General features: G+C 42.4%; 1 protein-coding gene and 2 non-coding genes across 4 annotated transcripts; all 3 read right to left on the bottom strand.

Annotated features, from left to right (window-relative positions):
• Positions 1-4,632: 4,632 nt before the first annotated feature.
• On the bottom strand, positions 4,633-21,096 carry RABGGTB (Rab geranylgeranyltransferase subunit beta). Of its 2 annotated transcripts, XM_006130410.5 has the most exons (9): positions 20,827-21,093; positions 18,937-19,044; positions 16,418-16,615; positions 11,992-12,097; positions 10,527-10,579; positions 10,282-10,392; positions 9,284-9,409; positions 8,363-8,512; positions 4,633-6,067 (listed from the first exon to the last, which is right to left on the bottom strand). In XM_006130410.5, exons 1-9 carry the CDS (start codon positions 20,827-20,829, stop codon positions 5,927-5,929), a joined length of 996 nt encoding a protein of 331 aa, XP_006130472.1. In that variant the 5' UTR covers positions 20,830-21,093; the 3' UTR covers positions 4,633-5,926. The 2 variants fall into 2 exon arrangements, with proteins under 2 accessions (XP_006130472.1, XP_089636592.1); XM_089780466.1 differs by lacking the exon at positions 9,284-9,409 and having other exon boundaries at positions 20,827-21,096.
• Positions 14,423-14,505, bottom strand: LOC112546978 (small nucleolar RNA SNORD45). The gene has a single exon (XR_003090714.1). It is a non-coding gene; the product is annotated as a small nucleolar RNA SNORD45 (small nucleolar RNA).
• Positions 18,679-18,759, bottom strand: LOC112546979 (small nucleolar RNA SNORD45). The gene has a single exon (XR_003090715.1). It is a non-coding gene; the product is annotated as a small nucleolar RNA SNORD45 (small nucleolar RNA).
• Positions 21,097-22,507: the final 1,411 nt, after the last annotated feature.

Raw genomic sequence — 22,507 nt, 5'->3', positions numbered from 1 at the left:
AGGGGAAGTACAGTTTTGACTATTACCGGTAATAAACATACTAACACTGACTAAACACATTTCTTAACCATACATACTAGTTAACCATATTAAAAACAAACATCAGGCACCATACAAAGTAAGTGCAGTATTTTTCAAGTAAATAGAACAAAGACATGTATTTTTCAAAAAATTTCTTTGCTTATTCAACATTTGTTTCCTTTTCTCTCATATCCTTATATCTTTTTCATTAAGGACCCATTCTAGATAAAATTAACCTCTAGACAAGTTCTTTAGAGAAAAGTTGCTACAGTAAAACGCCAATAGTCCAGCATCTGATGGTCCGGCACCATCAGGAACCCGGAAGTGCTCTGGGCAGCCGGACCATTGGAGCTGCTCTGCCCCCAGGTTCCCCGATTCAGCCACTGCTAAAACTGACCAGCGGCTGAATTGGGGACACCTAGGGCAGAGCAGCTGGGGCACTGCCGGGTTGGTCCCATAGCGCTGCCCCTCGGGGCTGCAGGACCCAACCCGGCAGCACCCCAGGTGTCCGATTCAGCAGCTACTGAAACTGACCAGCGGCTGACTCCAGGAAGCCCGAGGCAGAATTGCTCTTCCCTTGGCTTCCTGGAATCAGCCCCTGATCAGTTTCAGCAGCGGCTGACTTGGGTACACCTGGGACAGAGCAGCTGGGGCGCTGCTGGGTTGGTCTGGTAGTTTTGGCACTACCAGACCAACCCAGCAGTGCCCCAGCTGCTCTGCCCCAGGTGTCCTGATTCAGCCGCTGCTGAAACTGACTAGCGGCTGACTCCAGGAATCCCTGGGCAGAGCAGCTCTGCCTCGGGCTTCCTGGAGTCAGCCCCTGATCAGTATCAGCAGCGGCTGACTTGGGGACACCTGGGGCAGAGCAGTTGGGGTGCTGCCGGGTTGGTCCAGTAGCGCCGAGAAGTGGTGCTGCGGGACCAACCTGGCAGCACCCCAGCTGCTCTGTCCCAGGTGTCCCCAAGAGCAGCTGGGGGGTGCTGCCGGGTTGGTCTCGCCGTGCCAAGGGTGGGCGCTACCGGACCAACCCGGCAGCACTCCAGCTGCTCAGCTGCAGGCATCCCAGATTCAGCTGCTGCAGAAACTGACCAGCAGCAGCTGAATCAGGGACGCCTGGGGCAGAGCCGGACTATCGGAAGGGGGGGGGCTATGAGGGGCTGGGGTGTCACCCCCCCCACCCCAGACTTCTCATAGCCCCCCCCCTTCTGATATTCTGGCACCCCCTGGGTCCTAAAGATGCCAGATTATCTGAAGTTTACTGTATTTGTCCTGGTAGACACACTAGGTTATCATAAAAGCATTCCACTGTCACTCCCTTTTAGAGTCAGATTATGTGCCATATATCATATATGGACCAAGCTCTTAGGATGACACCTAAAAACTCTAAGGCTATGTCTACACTGCCCCTCTTATGCTAAAACATATGCAAATGAGGTGAAGCATGGAATATCATACCTCATTTGCATAATTAATGAGGCTCCACTTTTGCACCAAAAGGAGCCATCTACATAGCTTCTTTTTGCCCAAAAAACCCCTTGAACAAGAGCCTTTATTCCAGAAAAAAATTCAAAACGGTTCTTGCGCAAGAGAGGAGTTTTGCACAAAAATGGAGCCTAATTATGCAAATGAGGCAGAATGATAGTCCATGCTTCCTCATTTGCATATGTTTTTGCACAAGATAGGGGCAGCGTAGAAATAATCCACATTCTAACGGGTACATTTTTCAATGACACACAAACAGCCAACAGCACATGGCTTTAAATACCCGGGCTATGTCTACACTCGCAGCATCTTGCACAAGTGTTCTTGTGCAAGAAGTCTTGCTCAAGAAAATGTCCACACTGCCATGTGCGATCTGTGCTTTTGCACAAGCGCGCCCATGGCAGTGTGGACACTTTCTTATGCAAGAAAGCTCTGATGGCCATTTTAGCCATAGGGGTTTCTTGCACAAGAAATCCCTGCTGAGCGTCCACACTGCCCTCTTGCTCAAGAGCTCCTGCGCAAGAGGGCTTACACCTGTCAAAAAAGAATGTAGCTCTAGTGCAAGGAGCCCTCTCTTACCACACCGTACTGTAAATTTACTTGCACAAGAGCAGGCAGGCAGTGTGGATGCTCTGCAGATTCTTGCGCAAGAACGTAGACATAGCAGATATCAGCATCACTGCAGTGAGGACCGAAGAAAAGTGAATCACAACAAGTGCTGGTCTTTCTGCAATTGTGTGTAAGACTGTGCTCTTCCTTCCAAGGAAAACCAAGGGAAGAGGGCCCTACCTCTCATGTGAGCTTAAAAACTGACACACTCAATTCACATTTAAGCAGGACAAGAAACAGACAGTTCATTGCTAGACATCAACTGTAGGAAATTAGGAAATGAAAACAACTGAATGCCTGATTTTTCCTCTTCTTGGCCAGCAATATCTCTGCATTGGGGAACGATACTCCTGGAGAGGTCTCTAGCTTCAGAGGGAACAAAAGGGGCACTCAAGTCATCCATCCTATCATTTACCCCCAGCATTTGGCAGACAAATGCTAAGTCAGTGAGTGATCTCCAACCTTTTTAAATTCAAAAAAGTGATCTCGTGCTTAAGTGCAATCCAGGATCTACCTCAAACCCAAAAAACCTTGCCCTACCTCCTTTGTGCCCCTTGTCCAAGGCCCTGTACCTGCTTACTCCTTCCTCCCTTTCATCATGCAGGAGCACAGTTGGAGATGCAGGCTCTGGTCTTGGGTTAAGGGATTTGGAGTGTGAGGGGCTCTGAGCTGAACCTGGGATTGGGGTGCAGGAAGTTCAGGGTATAGGCTCTGTAAGGGAGTTTGGGTCTGGGGGGGACTAAGGGCTAGGGCAGGGGCTTTGGAGTGCAGGAAGGGATTTATGACTGGGGCAGGGGTTCCAGATGCAGGCTCCAGCTAGACATTGTTTACCACAGGTGGTGCAGTGGGGCTAAGGCAGGCTCACCCCTGCTCTGGCCCTGCACCACTCTCAAAAGCAGCCAGTAAACTCTCTCCATCCAAAGCCCTGTTGTGCTCCCTTCCATTCTATGGAGATAGACTGCAGGGTAAGAGAGGGGGCACCCTGACATCAGCAACACCCCCTTTTCCCTGCCCAGCAAGCAGGGGTAGGAGGAACAGCTCCAAGGCAAAGGGCAGATGGTACAAAGCAGTCAGGGGAGGGGCAGCTGAAGTGCCAGCATTTGATAGCCTCTGGGCCAAACCAGTCAGGATCACCTGTCCAGAGGCTCCAAAAACTACCAGTGGATCCTAATCTACTAGTTAGTGACTGCTGTGCCAAGAACACTCTTTACATGGGGTTGTATCCTCATCCGTCTTGGGTAATAACCATCAATCTAGCTATCTTACATGAACATGTTGAATTATCTTTTTGAATTCCATTATAGTTTGTCTTCACAACATCTCCTATGGGGAGATATTCAAATAGCCCATCTGAAAAATTAGTCCAGAGAGCAACAGGTTGTCTATATAAAGCAAAGCCCCTAATATCAGGATGTTCCTGATAATATCTGACCACCTTTATCCCTAGGCAATGGGTTTCACAGATTGACTGTGTTGTAGGACTGCCTATTAATTTCATTTAGTGACTCTTAGTTCTTGCATTATAAATACTTTCTCCACACCAGTCATGTTATAGAGCTATCATAGCACTGAACTATAATCCCAGTCTTTTTAATCTTCTCATAATGAAGCTGTTCCATAATCATTTTTGCCCTTTAATTCCAATACTCCTTTTTTGAGATGGGGCAACTGGTATTCAAAGCATAGACATTTTTCTGTGTTATCCTTTGCCTAGCACTGACTGTCACTGCAGATGTTTTGAGAGAACAATTCACAATGACTCCAAGATAATTTTGACAGGTAACAGCTACTTAGCTTCCATTTTGTATCCATAGCCATTTATTAACCTTTAATTCCATTTGTCTGTTTTGGCTCAGTCACCCACTTCTATGAAATTTATAGCTCCTCAGCTTTATATTCCACTATCTTGAGCAATTTTCACCAGTTTATCCTTATTTTCTAAATCATTTATCAATACATTGATCACTACTGGTCCCAGTACAGGAACACCACTGTTGACCATTCATTCTTATCCTGTATTTCCCATTTTCAATAATTACCAATCCACAGGGCTCGACAAATTAGTCAATCTACTTGCCCGGGGCAAGTAGATTTTAAGGCGGCACCGCACCGCAATCAGCACATGCGCAGCGCTCCAAACTGCACAGCTAGCGAGCAGGGCTCGCCCCCGCTTGTAAAGCCCTGCCGATCCATAAGAGGACCTTATCACAAAATTGTTACTACAATTTTATGACATTACTAGCTATTGCTGCAATAAATGATTGTTTTTTCAATATATGCACTGAATAATACTTCAGTATGAAGCTGTGTAAAAATATCAAATTATAAAAACAAAAGCCTATAAAAATGTAATAAAGGATGTCTACATGAAAAGGCAAGCTGTCATAGCACTAGTATCTTACTGTAATTCCATAAATTAAGCTGAAAATTCTCAACGTTTAAGATAAAATGAGGTAGTTAATGACAACAATACATTCTACATTGAGACTAAGTAACTTCCATATGTTAAAGGATGACTAATTTTCTTCACTATATGCTTTATTTATGGAAGATTTTCATTCCATTTATATATAAATTCATATTTACAGTGATATACATTGCTTGACTACAATACAGTACCAACATCTTTAAAAAACCATATAATATTGTTGAAATGGAAGACAAGAAAATATTTAAGCAGTAACTAATATGAACACTAGTTTGCTTTGTGCATCTTTTTCTAACAGCAGCCTCATCTAAAAGAACTGTCAATTTAGAAAAAGTTCTTTAAAAGACAAAAACCCTTTAAAAGAAAAAAAATAACCTTAAAATAGGCCAACTGAAACAAGGATTAGTGCTCTGCATTAATCATTCTGTTAAAAAAAGGATCTACTTTGAAAAAATGTTAGGACATCTTTAATTATAAATAAGCAGGGAACTGTTCAAGATCATTCAAAGAGAAAAAATAACCTTTAATATGGTCCAACTGGAATCTCTAATCTTTCTCAATAATAACATGGTCAGACACAAACACAATGTTATGGGATGTAAAATGGAGGCACTTTTAAGTGCTCCAATGAAGACAAAAGGATTTCATCCTTCAGGAAAAGAAAAGAAAATCACAGCTAGTTTTTATTCTTGATTCTGTTTTCTTTTGCAACTATATTCTAAAGTGCTACTGAAATAGGAATTCAAACCAAAGGCAAATTTTCAATTAGCAGCACATTTAGCAAGTCATAATACAGTAGTGATCTGTAGAATGCAAGTCTTATACACTCAGTACAAATTATATTGTATTTCTAGTACAAAAAGGTTCTCTTTCAATAAAGGACTTTACTGGAGGTAACAACTGTTGTATTTGCTGATAACAAAAACCTTGATGCTGTTATCAATTGCTACAAGGAGAAAAATCGTCAGTTATGGATAAAAGTGATGGTATATCCTAACAGGACATTAAAAAGCTGAGAAATATATTTAGAATACTTTGTGAACATTTGTGTATTTACAATCGATGCTCAGGGCAATTCACTGTACAATGTTTTACAACAGACGTAGGAAATAACAAAATTCAAGCCATTCAAGTACTCTGCTACTGTGACTATGTACACTAACACAACTAGTTTATGAGTCCACAGGTCTACATTATTAGACAGATAAAAATGTTTCTTCATCTGTTATAGAACCTGCAGCACATGTAACATCCATATAATTTATTTAAACAAGTCATTTTGACAATCTAGACAGTGACAACATTTACTGTACAGCGATTTTTTACTGTACTGCTGTAAACACATTTAAAGCAGCAGATCATAGCAATCTTTTGCTTCTGTAAAATTTAGCTCACGAGTTCAGGCTGTACATTTATTCTTCGAAGGACATCTTCAGGCATACAAAAAACAGGACTGACAGGCTTAATTTGTTCTTCTCCTAACAATGATAGCCCAGCAATTCCAAATAAGGTGTGAAAAGGGTCCACCTGGGAAAAAATTAAACACTAGTTTATACACATTGACAACTATAACTCTTTGGATGAATTTACAGTGAGATGACTGAGTTGCTAGAAGGGACTGAGAAAGCTCAATGGTTGTCGATTTAATTTCAGACAATGCAGGTATGCTAATTCCTGGTTTTTAAGTATTCATTTATTTACTTCTAATATTTTAAAGTTTCACAGGTTACATCTGATTATCTAAAACCAGTTCTGCCATAAATGTATTTTTCACTCAACATTATATTTCTTTTTGGCAATCTCTGAACATAGAACAGTGCTAAAAAGGTCTTAGAGGGAGCCAAAGTAACATGATACACAACTGGACGGAAGAAAAAAAAAAATCATTCTCCAAGATTCAGAGGTTCCTTCATGAGATTAGAAATTTCCCAGAAGGCAGCTATGCAGCTTGCATATCCCTACACAAACACAGAACACTAATTACTATGCCTCTTGTGATTTAGCTTGCATCCTCCAGGATCTACTCCACCCCATCCATCCCTCACTCCCCACATCTTCACTCACTTTCACCAGACTAGGACAGTGGGTTGGGGTTCAGGAGGGGGTGCAGGCTCTAGGTTGAGCCTGAGGCAATTGGGGTTGAGGTACAGGCTCTGGAGGGAATGTGAATGTAGGAAGGGTTTCTGGGAGGGGGTATAGTGCTGGTGTGCAGGCTCCTGCTGGACAGCAAGGATGCCTGCCCCTATCCAGGGGCTGTAAGGGAATGCTGGCTGCTTCCAGGTGTAGCAGGCGGACCAGAGCAGGCAGGGAGTCTGCCTTAGCAGCAGTTCCACTCCACCACCGGAAATTGCAACTAACTGGAACAGTCTCTATAACTGAATAGTCAATTGCGATGAACCTGTTTGACCACTGCCCTATAGATATTGCTTTAACTTGCAAGGAGCTAACCAGGTACACCAACACAAGATGATACTCTCTTTTTGAGCTGGGGGAAAAAAGGCTAAGAAAAGCAATAGTTGAGAATCCCAGCTGAAATGGCTACATAGACAGGAAAACCGGTTTGTAGCTAGTCAATCCCACTTATAAATACATTGTAAAAACTTCTGGCCCCTACATCTAATTGCAACTGCTTATTAAAAGATTTATACCTACTGGCTGGATTGACACACAAAGGCTGGAGTTGGGAGGCTGTTGCCAAGACAACTCATGAGCTCAGAGCCATAAGATGCCACTGATTCTTGGACAGCAGGAAAGGACTTGAGGACTGGTAAGCTCCAAAGTTTACAAGAGGATCAAAACAGTGCTATTTTATTTTTTAACATAAGAAGTATTATGTTTAGGTTATTTTATTTTTTTAAAAGAAAGATGGGCCCAACTCACTGAACCTAGAGATGATTTTAATGACTGAAATCCTAATTCTCACAGTAACTTGCCACAACATTGTGTTTTATGGGGCTGTGTCTAAACAGCAGCGTTATTTCAGAATAACTTATGTTATTCTGAAATAACAGAGTCTGCATCTGTACTACAAGCAGTTATTTTGACAATGTTGAAATAGCAGCGAGCCGGAGGACTTTTTACTCCAACACCTGTACCCCTCATTTTACAAGTAAGGGAAGTTGGAGGAAGAGTGCTCCAACTCAGACTTCCTACTGTGTAGACAATTCCAAAAGTCGAAATAAGCTACACAACTTGAGCTATGTCAAATTGACATAGCTCAAGTTGCATTGCTTATTTCAGCTTTAACCCTGCTGTGTAGATGTGCCAAATGACTAGATTGCAGTCTGACCTGCAATAGGACCTTAAATGAATTTTGAGAAATCTTAAATGCTGTATTTTAGCCTTCCATTTTCATGTAACTCACTTTCATCTTTGCTATATTCTAAGCTATATATCCAGGTAATATATTTTTAATGTTTTCTAACACCACTTTGAACTCAGCAAACCCACAAATGTATCTGGACAAAGTCTATTTAAAGGAAACAGGTTAGCTTTTACTTCTCTTTTTACTGTTACATTGAAATGTAACAGTCAGCTGCAAGGCAGCCTACAATCTATTAGCCTGTTGCTTTCCAACATTTTTTTCCCCGGCCTTCTTCTGAGGCTTTAAACAGGGAAAGGCTTCTGAATTATCAGCATGGGATGGAGTTAGAAGGCTCACATGCTCCCTCAAGGACACAGATATGCTACGGTAGCATTTACCCTGTTCACACTCACACTAGCTGCATTTGGTTTCATTTGAGATTATATAATAAAGCCTTTCACAAACCTATAAATCTTAAATTTCAACGTTAAATGTACATGTTATTGAAATGAACTTGCCATATCTCCGGGTCTGTCTGCAAATCCACCAGTCTCCTCATCCTGGCAAGCCAAGATAAAACAGCGCAATTTCTCTCGATCAATCCAATGCAGTCTACCAATTATCTTCAGGGATGCTAACACCCACCATGAATAACATACATCTGGTAACTGGCAAATATATAAGCATTAACATTTGTTTAATATCAGGGTTGCCATAATAATAGTGGGTTTCATGAAACCACCAGCCACATCAAGATGTCACTGATTGCACTGTTCCTTGTGAAGAAAACAATTCCTCCACACATCTTAGGCACAGATAGCCATTCCTCCTCCTGTCTCGCGGCCGCAGCAGCAGAATCACAAGTGTGCTCCTGCTTTTGAGAACTTGTCTGAAGAAGAGACTAATTTAAATGGTATTTTCATTTTTATGGCTAAGGCGGCCATGAGAGTTTGTGGGCAGTATCAACTAATTTCAGTCTAAAATTTGAAAGCATTTGTCTGCTGTATCCATGAAAAAACTAGTGATAGCTAAGAAGACTCCACTTGCAAGTCAATCATTCCAGATTACATTATTCAGTTGTTGGACACCCAATACATGAATCCCACAAAAAGAATATCCAAAGTATTTTTCTGTTAAATAATGAATGAACGTTTTAAAATCTTGTAATACAGTATGCCTAAATCACCACACTATATTTAGGCCTGATTCAGCAAGCTATTTTGAGGCCTCAATCTATGTTGAGAACATTGAATCTTCCTGATCAAAAGCCCATATTGGATGTTACAGCAAGAGAATCAAGATTAAGAGTAAAAACACTTGAAAAGTTTTGCAACAGCATTTGAAAGGAGGTTCATACATTTTCCAGAAGTTAGAAAAATATTTCTGAATCAGAAATAAAAATAATCTACACTAAGTTTTTTAAAAAGTGAACCAAATACCTTCTCTGGTCTTCCATTGAGACCCCCAGAGGGTAACTGACGTTCACAAAGCCACCAGCCCAGCAAGTCAGCATTTATTTGGTGCAACTGGCCAGTTATAGCCAGAAATCCTGTGCAACAATAGATCTAAAATTACAGACATAAAGTTCATGTGTATTTAAGAACTAAATAGCATGTAACAGACTGTATGTAGAAAGATCATAAAACAGGATTCCATTTTCATGTCACGCTATTAGTTTAAATAAACCAATTAGAAGATTACGTTTTTAGTTTAAAGAGTGAACATACTGCTCCACTGTTATTTTTTCCATCTAATCTAAGGACAACTACATAAACTTTAATACAAAAATTAACTGTAATACTACTCAGTCAATAATGCAAGTATAAGTAATATTTAACTATCATACTCTAGTTGTGATTAAAAAGCAAAATGTTATTTGTAAAGTCCTAAAAGATCAGATGGAATTTAAAATATTTGAGGGGGACTGAACAACATGTAGGTTGTTTTTTCATAAATTAGATTTCTCTACGTAAAGTAAATCTTTCCAGATTATGATGCTCAGCACAATTATGGAATATGAACAGCTGATTATTATGATTAAATCTATAGTGAAATAATATACGTAAAGTTTCTAGAGCATGTCTCACAGGCCATCTTCCTTGGTATTTATCTATTTTGAATTAACTTCGTTTGTAGTCCTTTACCTTACCTCCAGCTAGTCTATCACCTTAAAAGGAATTCCACCAGAATTATCAAGATATTAATCACGTTATTTCTGCAACACACTTTACTGTAGATTCTACTAATCCAAGAGTCAATTCTTTTAAATTCCACCTGAACTTGAATTATAACTATAATTAAGCCAAGTGAGTATTTTGCGCCCTGAAGTTAAAATACTTGGTCAACATGCAAACCAATGAAAATTCAAAAAATTATGATAGAATTAATCTAACAGAGGAAAAAGTACAGGACTTAATTTCAATGTGCAAGTACTTACCTGCCCTGCATGTGATTCAGAACCTGGTCTACAACCAAATCCTCCATCGAAGTTCATACAGGACAAAACAAATTCGACTGCTTTTTCCACATCAATAACATCTAGCTTCCCCTGCAAGTCAGAAAAGTCACTTCAACATCTTTTATACCACCACCAAATAAATTACTGTAAGTATATCTACTATTGTATCATTTGTCTGCCAACTGCAGAAAGGTATTTATTATCCACCCTATCGCATAACTTACCAAAAGAGCAAGTGTTGCTGCAGCACAGAAAGAGAATCTTGTATCTATTTCTCCTACAAGGGCGGGGGGAGGGGAAGAGAGAAAAATAGTATAACTATAGAGATTATATATTTACACGTACAGTAAGATGACACATTCTATTACAAAATACAGTCACTAAACATGGGCGTTTTCCCAGAAAGTGATCACACTAAACAAATATTAAACGATTTATGTGTTTTTTGTATGCAATTACCAATCCTTTGATCACTTTGTGGTCAATCAGATGAATATCCATGTTTACTTCAGTTAATATTTTTCAGATTATAAAGAGCACTTAGCACAGTCTGTGCACTGAATGGAAAGAGAACTGGTTGATCAATGTTAACTCATTCACCATATTACCCACACTGCTCACTCTCAGCTCCTCAACATCATGATCTGAAGGCTACTCAGACTCAGAACTTTAGGCAAAGCAAAGTAAGCAGCAGTGAATCCTCAAGGAACACACTGACACCAGTCTCCACAATGCTCACAGTCCTCTGGTGTGAAGGCACAAAGAAAGATGGTCTCTTAGGCCAGGCTTACACTAGAAACCTTACAATTATAGTTTCATCAGTTAGAGGAGTGAATTTTAGGACATGTAGAGGCAAAAATGTCCTACTGTAAAAACAGTTATATTTTTAAACTGTCTGTATTATTCTGCTACGGGAACTGGTAGGTATACCCAGAAAAGCTGTTCATGCAATAGCAGGAGTTGCTAATAGGAATGTAAAATCCCAGTTAACCAGTTAAACATTTGGGCAGGCAGAGAGTAACTGGTTAACCTTTCACATCCCAAGTTGCTAAACCAGTAATCCCTTTTCCAACATAGATTAGGCCTTACTATTTAGAACGCAGGTCAACACTTTAAGCTGCACCTAGACACAAACAACGAATAAGTGTAGTGTTTGCAGAAGAGGTATAATATGCTTGTTGTAACTCCTATCATCAAGCAAGCAGGTAACCACATTCTGTACAAGCAATAACTTCTGAATTCTCAACAGTGGCCTCATTTGTAGTGCATGTCACTAATGCACTTGTATAAGTTTACATAAAGTGTGTGTCATATCCCTTCCTGTGTATTATTACTATAGTAATACAAGCAATGTACACCATAACTTAGAAATCACTAAATATTAAATGTGGTACAATTTGCTTTAGAATGAAATGGCAATCTCCATCACAATCACTTCTAAAAATTTTTGAATTTTCAGCAACTTCAATGAAGGTTGATCCATATTTGTTATTTAGTTCCATTTTTCTATGCTTTTCTAGATGACTAAATGTAATGACAGCTAGGCTGGCTCTTTCACACAGTCAGAAGCAAATAAATGCAATTAATGCATAATACACAAGTAAAAAAACATGGGGAGCAACTTGTTCTTAACAAGTTGCATGGCACGTGTCAACCCATTCAATGGATCTTGAAGATTAAAAAAGTTACCCCATTTGTCTCCAGCAAATGACCCGTCTTCTTTTTGCAGGCTCTTTACATAGTCAACAATTTTATTTACATCAACAACATGGAGACTATCATATAAAGTAAGAATCTGCAAAATAAGAACAAATCAATTACTATAAGGGCAAAGTTCCCCAGAATTTACCAGAGAAACAGAGCCCTAGTTTTCTTAAAGAACACAAAACTTTTGTTGTCCATGAACATAAATCACTAAGTTTTTCATTACCATGAAAACTCCAACCTACTTAACATAAGCTCATATCCTTAAAATGTTTTAATTTTCAAATTAAGATGAAGAGACCATGCATGGTCTCTTCATAGTCTGTTTCTCCCCTGGGCCTTAGATTCCCTACCCCTGTTTTAAATAGTAATTTGAGTGAGGCTGGCCTCATTGAACGTGATATTGATTTATTAAACTCAAAGATTTAGAAAGATTTGAGGGACATATTTTTACAAATGTAAATAAAATAAGTTATCACAACTTAAAGACTGTCAAACTTGAGAAGTATAGAGTCATCATCAATAAGCAGTGTATGCTTGGTAACAGTGACAAGAATTTTACACTATGAAATTTTAATTAAAATCATACTATAGGAAATAATGCAGGTGATTTTTTCTGTAAGGCTTTGTCTACACTGCGAGTTTTTGTGGCACAAAATATACTAATGAGGGATTTATTAGCATGAGTCGTGATATCAGCATATTTTTGGCCATTTCTTTTTGCTCAAGGGGGTTTTGCGCAAAAAGAAGTAGTGTAGCCGTTTCCGTTTTGTGCAAGATCCTTATGTCTGCCCTGGAGAGGCATAAGGATCTTGCTCAAAATGGGGGTTTTGCGCAAAACGGAAGTGGCTACATTGCCTTATAATCCTGCTTTAAAAAAAAAAAAAAAAAAGTCTTAGAAAAACCTTTAGGCTTTGTCTACACAGCAAGTAAATATGCTAATGAGACCCTCATCAACATGAGTCCCAATATCAATAGCATATTTTCTGCCATTTCTTTTTACATGAGGTTTTTGCGCAAAAAGAAGCAATGTAGCCGCTTCTGTTTTGCTCAAAACCCCTGTTTTGAGCAAGATCCTTATGCCGCTCCAGGACAGACATAAGGATCTTGTGCAAAACGGAAACGGCTACACTACTTCTTTTTGCGCAAAAACCCCTTGAGCAAAAAGAAATGGCCGAAAATATGCTATTGATATTGCGACTCATGCTAATGAGACCCTCATTAACATATTTACTGGCTGTGTAGACAAAGCCTAACGGTTTTTCTAAGATTTTTTTTTGAGCAGGATTATAAGGCAGTGCAAAGAGAAGAATTTCAACAAATCTAATCTTGGGTGAAAATGTATCTTTATATAATTATTGCAATTTAAATCCAATGCAGTTGCAGAAAACAAATTAGCAACTTCATAATTCCAGCTAGCGTTTGGAGTAATCTATATTTTGCAGTTTACAGCGTGTTGCAATATGCTTTTTTTAAATTAAAGAAAACAAGGGGGCCATGCCCCTTGCATGCTACACTTGCCAAACCACCACCACGCCCTTGTTGGGGGTAGGCAACCTCAGCTCTCACCAGTCACTGCCAGGCCGCGGCTATGCCCCCCCAGATCCTCTCTTCCTTCCTCCCTGCTGCTGGCAACCTGGGCCCTCTGCCCCTCCAACGCCCACAACCTAACCCAACCTCCCTCAGTGAGCCCAGCTCTCTCTCCCCAGCTGTGGGGTGGAGCGGGAGGGCACCCATGCAACAGCTAGGCACTGGAGAAAGGGGAGGGAGGAGGAGGAGGCAGGTGGGATGCAGAGTGACAATGACATCAATCTGTTGTCCCCCAAGAAAAGGTGTGGTTTTTTTTTTGAGAGAGAAACAGAACACAGGATGGAAATATTAATATTAAAATGTTGCAATTTTTTAAATAAAGATAGGAAGAACAGAAATTAAGCTTCACATGGTAACTTGCACTTATTTCATATTTTAGATTAGCACCTTAGAACTCTTAATATACAAAGCACATGAATACAATATATGCAAACAGGTTTAGCTTAACACAGATAAAAGAACCTTAGATAAGCATTTATGAACTTTACTTCAAATTTGCCAATTTAATTCTCAGTTTAGATTTTTATATTTAGGCTGCAATCTATTGTTTTACCACCTTGTCATAACATCAATATTAAGAACAGCTAGTTTACATAAATGGGAAGGATCTCAAGACTTATTCCCTCTCTACTGGGCTGGAAATTCCATTTACAAATATTTTGGCTAGCCAATGGGTCCAGAGTGTGTGGTAAACAATTAAGAGACTTTGAGAATAATTTTTTGCCCCGGACTTATGACAAGCAGAAAATGTAGATCTCTACTTAGACCGTAAAAATCCAAACAGTTGGGACTCACTCAACCTTAGAAGTGGACACAGCAATTTTCTCAGGTCTCAGAGTAATTCTAGAGCTAAAGCAATAATCATCAACTTTAGAATCAGGTAATACATGCCAAGACTCATCATTGGCCTGAGAAATTCCTAGCCTCATCTCTAAGTACCATATAGATTTACTCCATTACAACCTATACCACTAGTTCCCTATAAGTGTCTTTCATGCAACACAATGTGTAAGTGTCATTTACATACATATGGTCCCAGCTTGACCAACACTGTTTATATTAACTTCATCCAGTTATTTTTAGGATGTAAATATTGATCGAAACAGTTAGCCAGGTAAGTGATTAAAATTATATTATTTAACCGGTTAACTGCAGGTAGGAGAAGGGCAGCCTTGGGGGAGAGAGCTCACTGTTGCTGCGGCATGCATGTTGGCCTGGATCCACTGGGGCCAGGGTGACTCCAGCACTGCTGGGAGCTGGGTCCGGGATGGCCAGATCCAGGGCTGCTGCTGCTGCTGCTAGTAGCCAGGTAGGCTGGGGATACGGTTCAGTTGCAAGAACCAGGGTCACAGCCAAGTGTGGAGCTACAATGCAGCCAGGGCAGCTGGGGTGGGTGAGAACTGAGGCCATGGAGCAGCCAGGAATAGGGGCAGCTGGAGCTGCCAAGAACTGGGATCCATGCCAGGGCTGCTGTGGGTAGATTGTGCCTGCCATCCCGACCTCCTGGGGTTCCTGTCAGCAGCTGCATGGAACTGGCAGTCTGGTTAACCAGTTACCAAATAAGCATTCCAATAAGTGTAATGCGTATCAGGTAATGGGTCAATCTTTTACATCCCTAGTTTTTATAAGTGTTTACAGGACCTTAGAAAGAAGGCTGTACACTAGGGGCAGAGAACCCTTTTTGGGTGAGGGCTGCTGACCCACAAGGGGGGGAGGGAGAACCACTCTGGGGCCGCACACAAGATTAAAAAACAAAAATTCTCTCACTGATCCAGCTGAGAAGCAGAAAGACACTCCACACATTCCCCTCACACACCAGAGCTAGAAAGGCCCAGGCTAGTAGATTTTGCTCCAGTCCTGCGGTAGGAGGGGCTGGAGCACTAGCATGGGCACCCCTATGCCAGGGGAAGAGGAGCCCTGAACCTCAGGGGCCAGATCCAGGCAAGCCAGGGGTGGCTAAACTGCATTTGAGAGTTAGATACTGTTCTTTTACAGTTAAAGAGTGACTCTCACAGCTCCAGCCCATTGGGACTTGAGTGCCCTTCCCGATCTCCTGTAATCAGTTAAACATAATGTTTAACCAGGTAACCAATTAAACAGGTTTCACATCCCTAGGTAATGTTAGCTTCTAGTGAAGATGGTACAACTCAAAGGTTTGCCACCCTCCACTTCCAAAAAGCTTGAGTCACACCTCTTCAGACACATATGTCCCTTTTATCCAGCACAGCTTTTCCCTGCAGCTATTAGGTATCAGCTCTGTATGAAGAAGTAGTGGCAAATAACTTCTGCAGGGAGGAAGCTCTGCTTTAGCTCAGTAAGGAGAGGAAACAGCAAAAGCAGTAGCTCTCCCTGCAATTCCCAGCTGTTTGCCATTCACTCAGTTCCTAGCTTGCAAGTTTCAGCAGCTGCTGTACAGAAAGGTTCAGCAGCACCATGTGATCAAGCAGGGCAACAAACCCTGGTGAAAATGGGGAAGGGAATGTGACCCATGTATCCCCCTCACACATCACCTCTCGCTTCTGGCCAGTGGCGGGGGGACGACGTGTCTCAACCTTGCTGAGTGCACATGCTAAGGCTTATGGCTTCAGCACCACATGGCACATGTTTCCAGGGCTCAAGACTTCAGCAGGAGGGACAACTCATACAACTAAATATATAAGTTCAACAATTTTTCTAATGAACAAATCATGATACAATAAAGCATTTCAATGTGACAGCAGAAAAGTGAAATACCTTGGTGGTATCTAGAATAGTCCAAAGCATTTATTAAATCAAGCAGCTGTTTTCACGTACTTCCAATATTTTCTTTTCTCTTATTTACCTGGACAGCACTAAGGGTATATAAAAGGTGAGGATCATGACCTATACTGGCACTTATTCCCCCGCACTCATGTTGACAGGATTTGATGAATGCCAGAATTTCTTCTTTGCTCATTCGTTGCAGCTGTCCCATGAGATCCATTACTGTCAGTCCCCAGTAGACACCACTCATCCTCAGATATTCTGACATACAGTACTCCTAAACAGTATACAAAAAATTAACTCTTAAGCAAATACATATAAACATGAGGGCCCAGTATGGATATAAGAGCATGTAGCTGTATCGACAATAGTTCGCTTGTATCCGACTCATGATCTACATTTAACTTTTTATGTGTTTTTGTATCCAGACCATATCTCACTATTAAAGCCCTGCTTGAATACAAAAATGCAGACTCAGCATTGCTCAATGGTACTCAACACCTGAGCAGACATGCCCCTCAGCTTGTGAAACACAGAAGGGGGGGGGGGGGTGTTTCAGAGCCCAAGAAGGAAATCTACATTGCTATTTTAGCACCACAGTTCAAGCCTGAGTTTTAGACCAAGACTCAGACTTTCTGCCACAGATCTGTTTTTCTGAAATGCAGAGATATACCCTCAGGATTCAGGCTCTCCCGTTTTACAAAAGAAGTTTAGAAGCCCCAAGAGGCCTGGCTCTAGCCCCAACTCCAAATGTTTCCAGACCCCCAACTAGGGAGCCAACTGTATCAGGAGTCTGGGCAACTGGGATCCCCCACCTCTATGAAACTGACAAGAATCATGTTGAAGTCAGCAGCTGTTGGGGCCCACAGAGCAGAATTCATTTTCGTACTATGGACTGGTATTTTCCCAAAAGATTTTTCATAATTTCTGGCTCACCTAATATTTAAAAATGTTAAAGTTTTCCATTAATTGGAAATCCTCAGATATGGCAGGCTTTATCAGTACTCATTTGAAATACACTCAAATGGCAGTTAAAGATAGAATTATTTGATGTGGAGAAAGATGTTTCATTACTGTGTTAAGTCAGTGCCAGGCTTTCCACAATACTTTTATTAGGGATGTAAAATGTTAAATAAGTAACCATGTAATACTGAAAATATCAGCAGTTACACATGCTGCAGATAAGCTTTATACTTACGCTTTATACTGCAGAACCCGCAGTGAAACCCTCCGGGGGAGCTAGCCCCTGGCAACTCTGCTGCCAGGAAGCAGGCCTCTGGTGGCCCCACAGGGCTGGAGAACTGCTCTAGCCCCCGCATTTAACTGAAACTGGTAAGCATCCCACATTTTTATAGCTCTATTTCTTTTAACCTTTTTTTTTTTTTTTAAAGATGGTTACATGGAACTGTATTTGGAAATTTAAAGTGAAAGCCAGTCCCTAATGCCAAAGCGCCCAGTGACTTCACTGGGTCAAGAACTTTATTCATTAGTTGGGGATCTTGTTGGATGATGCACTAAGAGAAAGTATTTTCACTTTTCATGAGAGTGAGAAAACAGCAATCTGGGTTCTATGTCACCAGCAGATAATTGTTGCCTTCTCCCAAAAAATACCCCAAGAGGGTGAATGACCAGAGCCAACCATAACAATACTTTCTTTCATAAAACCTGATAGGATTAGTTGGCTAAGGTTCAAAGTTAACAAGGTAATATTTGCTAATTGGCTACAAAAAAATACATAGAAGAGACTGAGTCTCACCTGCCTTCTGTTATCTAGGGTCCTGTGGGAATCAGATACCGAAAGCAGCAGCACAAGACAGTGTCTTTTTGTCTGTATTTGGCAAGGATAACTACAACTTGGAGTCTGACAAACACCTCTGAAATTATCTGTAACTCTTTTACCTACTGATTAGTTTATTGTAATTTGGGATATAAAATCCTGGTTAATCAGTTAAATGTTATGTCACCTTTAATCGGTTAACTATTAATCAGAAATCCATGGGCGGGGGCCCACCCAGGCTGGAGTGGCCCCCACGCCTGCACCCCAGCCTGGCCTGCCCCATGCTGCTCCAGTCCGGCCTGGTCACTGGTGAACCAGTTACCAGCAAGCACCACTCAAAGGTGATGCTTACCGGTTAACAGGTTACAACCCTAATGGTAATACCCCAAATTTAGGGTTACATCTAAAATAATATATTTTCAAGTAGCATCTAGATTAAATCTAGTGATGCTGAAGTTTTCTATAGTAGGCAGAAATGTAACTATGAGACATGAAACCTATTGCCAAACATCAAGTATCACTGGAGCACAAATTCATTCTAATAAGGAAAAGATCTCATTTCCTAGGTCTCAGAGTAATTCTAGAGCTAAAGCATTTATCTTCAACTTGAGTCAGATAATACATGCCAAGTCTCATCATTGACCAAGGAAAACCACCATCTCCACCTCTCAGAACAGAATCTTTTCCTTTAGTAATTTCCTCTGCATTCAGAGAAGGAAAGAACTTCCTAACTCATCTGCCAACTTACTCCTACCAGTGCAAGAAATGGCAACACATCACTTATCAGAGTATCATCAACAGCAAAATAAGCCAGTACCTACATAATCATCTTTCTTTGCACCGTAAGAAGCTATGTAATCTGCATGTTTCTCCAAAAGCAATGTGCTTGGTGCATCAGGTTTGATAACAACATCCTTTTGTGGTGTTCCCTTGGGAAAAAAAAGTTTAATTTTTATTAACAATTTAAAGAAATCTCAGTATCTATTCTTTTAAAAACCTATTATTCTTACAAGCAATACTTAAGTTTACTCTAACAGATCAGAATGAACAATTGGGCTATGTCTAAACTACATTCCTCCTTTGAAAGAGGAATGTAAATGAGGCTGATCAAAAATTCAAATGAAGCACAGATTTACAAGTTTTGTGCTTCATTTGCATAACCACTTGAGAGCTCTTTCAAAAAAGAAACCGCAGTCTAGACGGGGTTCTTTCAGGGGAAAAAACCCTTTTTCAAAAGAACCCGAACATCTCCTTTTTCAGGAAAAGCGCTTAATTTGAATTTTCGAACGGCCTCATTTACATTCCTCTTTCGAAAGAGGAATGTAGTTTAGACATGCTCTTGTTTGGTTTGGATGTGCTCTTGTTTGCTTTGATCAGGTCATGAGGTGGGGCAAGCTTGAACTGGTGCATAAGCCAGGAGGCACCAGCATGCCCACAGCACACAGGGGATGAAGGGAAGATCCCAAGCCTCCTGGGCCAGATCAAGGCAAGTTAAGAGCCACATCTGGTCCACAGGCTCTGCCTGGCACGGAAAGGAAGAGGTTCTGCATACTGCAGGAAAGCCTCCCTTCCCACTCCTGCACCCTGTCTTCCAGACTCTGCCCCCTATTCCCCAGCACGCTCCTGCACCATCCGTCCTATCTAGACCCCACACTCTCATCCCTAGGCCATTCCTGCACCCCACCTCCCACTAGGGATGTAAGAGTTTAATTGTTTAACCTAAGCATCAGCTTGTAGGTTTCTGCTATGGTTAAACTCTTCTGGTGCTGCATGCTAGCTCCCAGAGTGCCAGATTGCAACCCTTGCTGTGGAATCTGCAGGCAGTTCTCGGAACAACGGGGGCACCTCTCCACCATCCTTCCCTCCATAAATCAGACCCCACCAAAAACAGTTAACTAACAGCTAGGATTTTTAATGGTTACACTGTTAGGGTTGTAAAAAATTATCTCATGCCCAAACCCTGCACCCTCACCCTATCTAGAGCCTGACGGGTGTCTTTTTTCTTGCTTCTCAGTTGGGAGCCACATACGTGAGGGTCCCCCCTTCTGTGCCCTCCAACTGATTTTTCTCTGGGTTAGTGACCCCCGACGGAATAAGAGTTCCCCATCCGTTTTAATCAGAAATCTAAGTCTGCTTTTATTCTCTCTCATAAAATCTCTACCTCATTTCACAAAGTCTACAAATAAAAACGTCGATAAGTTCACGTTTTCACTAACGCGGATAACTTCTAGGTTTGGTTAGTACTTGTTTAACCCCCACCCCCGGCCTAATGGCAATTCAAGTGGCGCTCTGCAGCGACCCGCCCGCACGTGGCTGGGCCTGCGCATCGTGCTCCCCGACTGCAGGCCCAGCCTGCTCCGCTCGCATTCCGCCTTCCCGCCCGCCAGCTCAGCGCCCCCTGGCCCCACCCCGAGCCCCAGACCAGGTCGCCTCCCTCCGCGCGACACCGGCATCGCCCGCCCCGCCGCCTGCAGACAATTCCCTCCCCCCGTCTCCAGCCCCATCGCACCCCCTCCCCCACTCGGGCACGTTTGGGCCGCGCCCGGCTGGCAGCTTGCGCCCCGTCCCGCGCTCCGCAACGAGCCAGGCGGTCCGGGAGAGACTGGATCGAAGCGAGCTCGCCAGGAGCAGGCCGGGGCCCCCTACTGGAAGGGGAGACCCGATCTAGCGGGAACGGGGCAGGGGACCCCTGGAGAAGCGCGAGCACCCACCATGTCAGCAGCCTCCGCCGAGCAACCGTCAGGCCTTGAAGTGAGATGGCTGAGGAGAGGGGGCGCCCGGCCGGCCTCTCAAGACCCCGGTATAGCTGTCCTCGGTGATGCCTGCAAGCCTGGTGATTCTTCAACAGGGCCCCAGCGAGTCAGGACTGGCCGGATCGGAGCACATGGGATGACCCGGCTACCCTTAGGTGTCCAGCGCGCTGCCTGGCCAATGGAGAGCGACCACGCGGAGTGCGTAAGGGCGCGCGCTCCTCCCAAGTCCGCAGCAATGGTAGGGATACAGCATGGGAGGCCCCGCCCACCTACCCCGCCCTGCCTGGGCGCGCGGGAGGCTGCCCAGGCCTCGCTCACCTCACACGCCGCAGGCCAACGCAGAGAGCTGAGCGGCCGCGTGCTCGCGTCCGTTAACCGCCCGCAGCGCCACCTAGTGAACCTGCTGCACCCCGCACCCCCAGTCCCTTCGCGCCCGGAGCGCAGCTTTGCCCTGCTGGCAGCGTGTGGGGGGAGTTGTGTCCCTTTCTGCAACACAAATATCTTCAGTTTTGAATCAGTGCTTCCCCCTCCACCCCCCGTTTACAAACACTGGGGCCCGCGGCCTGTCTGAGGCTGAGATGAGGCTTGCAGAAAAAAATGAAGCAGATTAATTGCAAGGGTGAGTTTAGAGCAATTTCAGGCTTGAAAGTGAATTCAGGTTTAGAGAGGGAATGGCTTTAAGTGCAATAGCCGTGCTGTATATAGCTCTACAGGTTAACCTGTGTTCTGGAAGAGTGCTTTGCTCATGGGCAACTTAATCCACTTTAAGCAAGAACAAAACACTCCAAGTCCAGGTGTATACAAGAAAAGCCTTCCTAACTATCTTGCAAAGTAGTGTAAACATCCACATTCCTGTGCAGAACAATTAAGCCAACATAACCTCATATCATACCTGCCAAGTGGTCTACAGCTATGCCAAACTACAGTCACTTACGCTACGTCTACACTGGCATGATTTTCCAGAAATGCTTTTAACTGAAAAGTTTTCCATTAAAAGCATTTTCGGAAAAGATCGTCTAGATTGGCAGGACACTTTTCCGCAAAAGCACTTTTTGCGGAAAAGCATCCGTGGCCAATCTAGATGCGCTTTTCCGCAAAAAAGCCCCGATCGCCATTTTCGCTATCGGGGCTTTTTTGCGGAAAAGAAATCTCTGCTGGCCTTTTTGCGCAAAAGTCTTTCAGAAAAAGACTTTTGCCTGAACGGGAGCAGCATAGTATTTCCGCAAAAAGAACTGATTTTTTACAGTAAGAAGTCAGTGCTTTTGCGGAAATTCAAGCGGCCAGTGTAGACAGCTGGCAAGTTTTTCCAGAAAAGCTGCTGATTTTCCGGAAGAACTGGCCAGTCTAGACACAGCCTTAATGATTTCACATTCAGAAGCTTAGAAAAAAGAATTTCCAGAGGCTCCCTTGAGTATTCTGCCTGTCAGGCCCTGTGAGTAAAGCATTCTTCAAAATAACAAACATTCCAGGAATTGAGTTCATCAGTTTCTGAAGTCTATCTTTACCAGGATTTAAGAAATTTAGCTACCAACTAGAAGAGCCAAATACCACCATGTAATTAGATCAAATAGCTCAATTCCAGTTTTTTAAATATTTATTTTCCATTATTTGTAACATCTGTACCTCTATTAGTACATGC

This window comes from Pelodiscus sinensis, chromosome 9, assembly GCF_052426305.1.
Source record: "Pelodiscus sinensis isolate ZL-2025 chromosome 9, ASM5242630v1, whole genome shotgun sequence".
NCBI lineage: Eukaryota > Metazoa > Chordata > Testudines > Trionychidae > Pelodiscus > Pelodiscus sinensis.
Note: the sequence above shows the minus strand (reverse complement) of the source record. Positions and strands in the feature narration are given on the sequence as shown.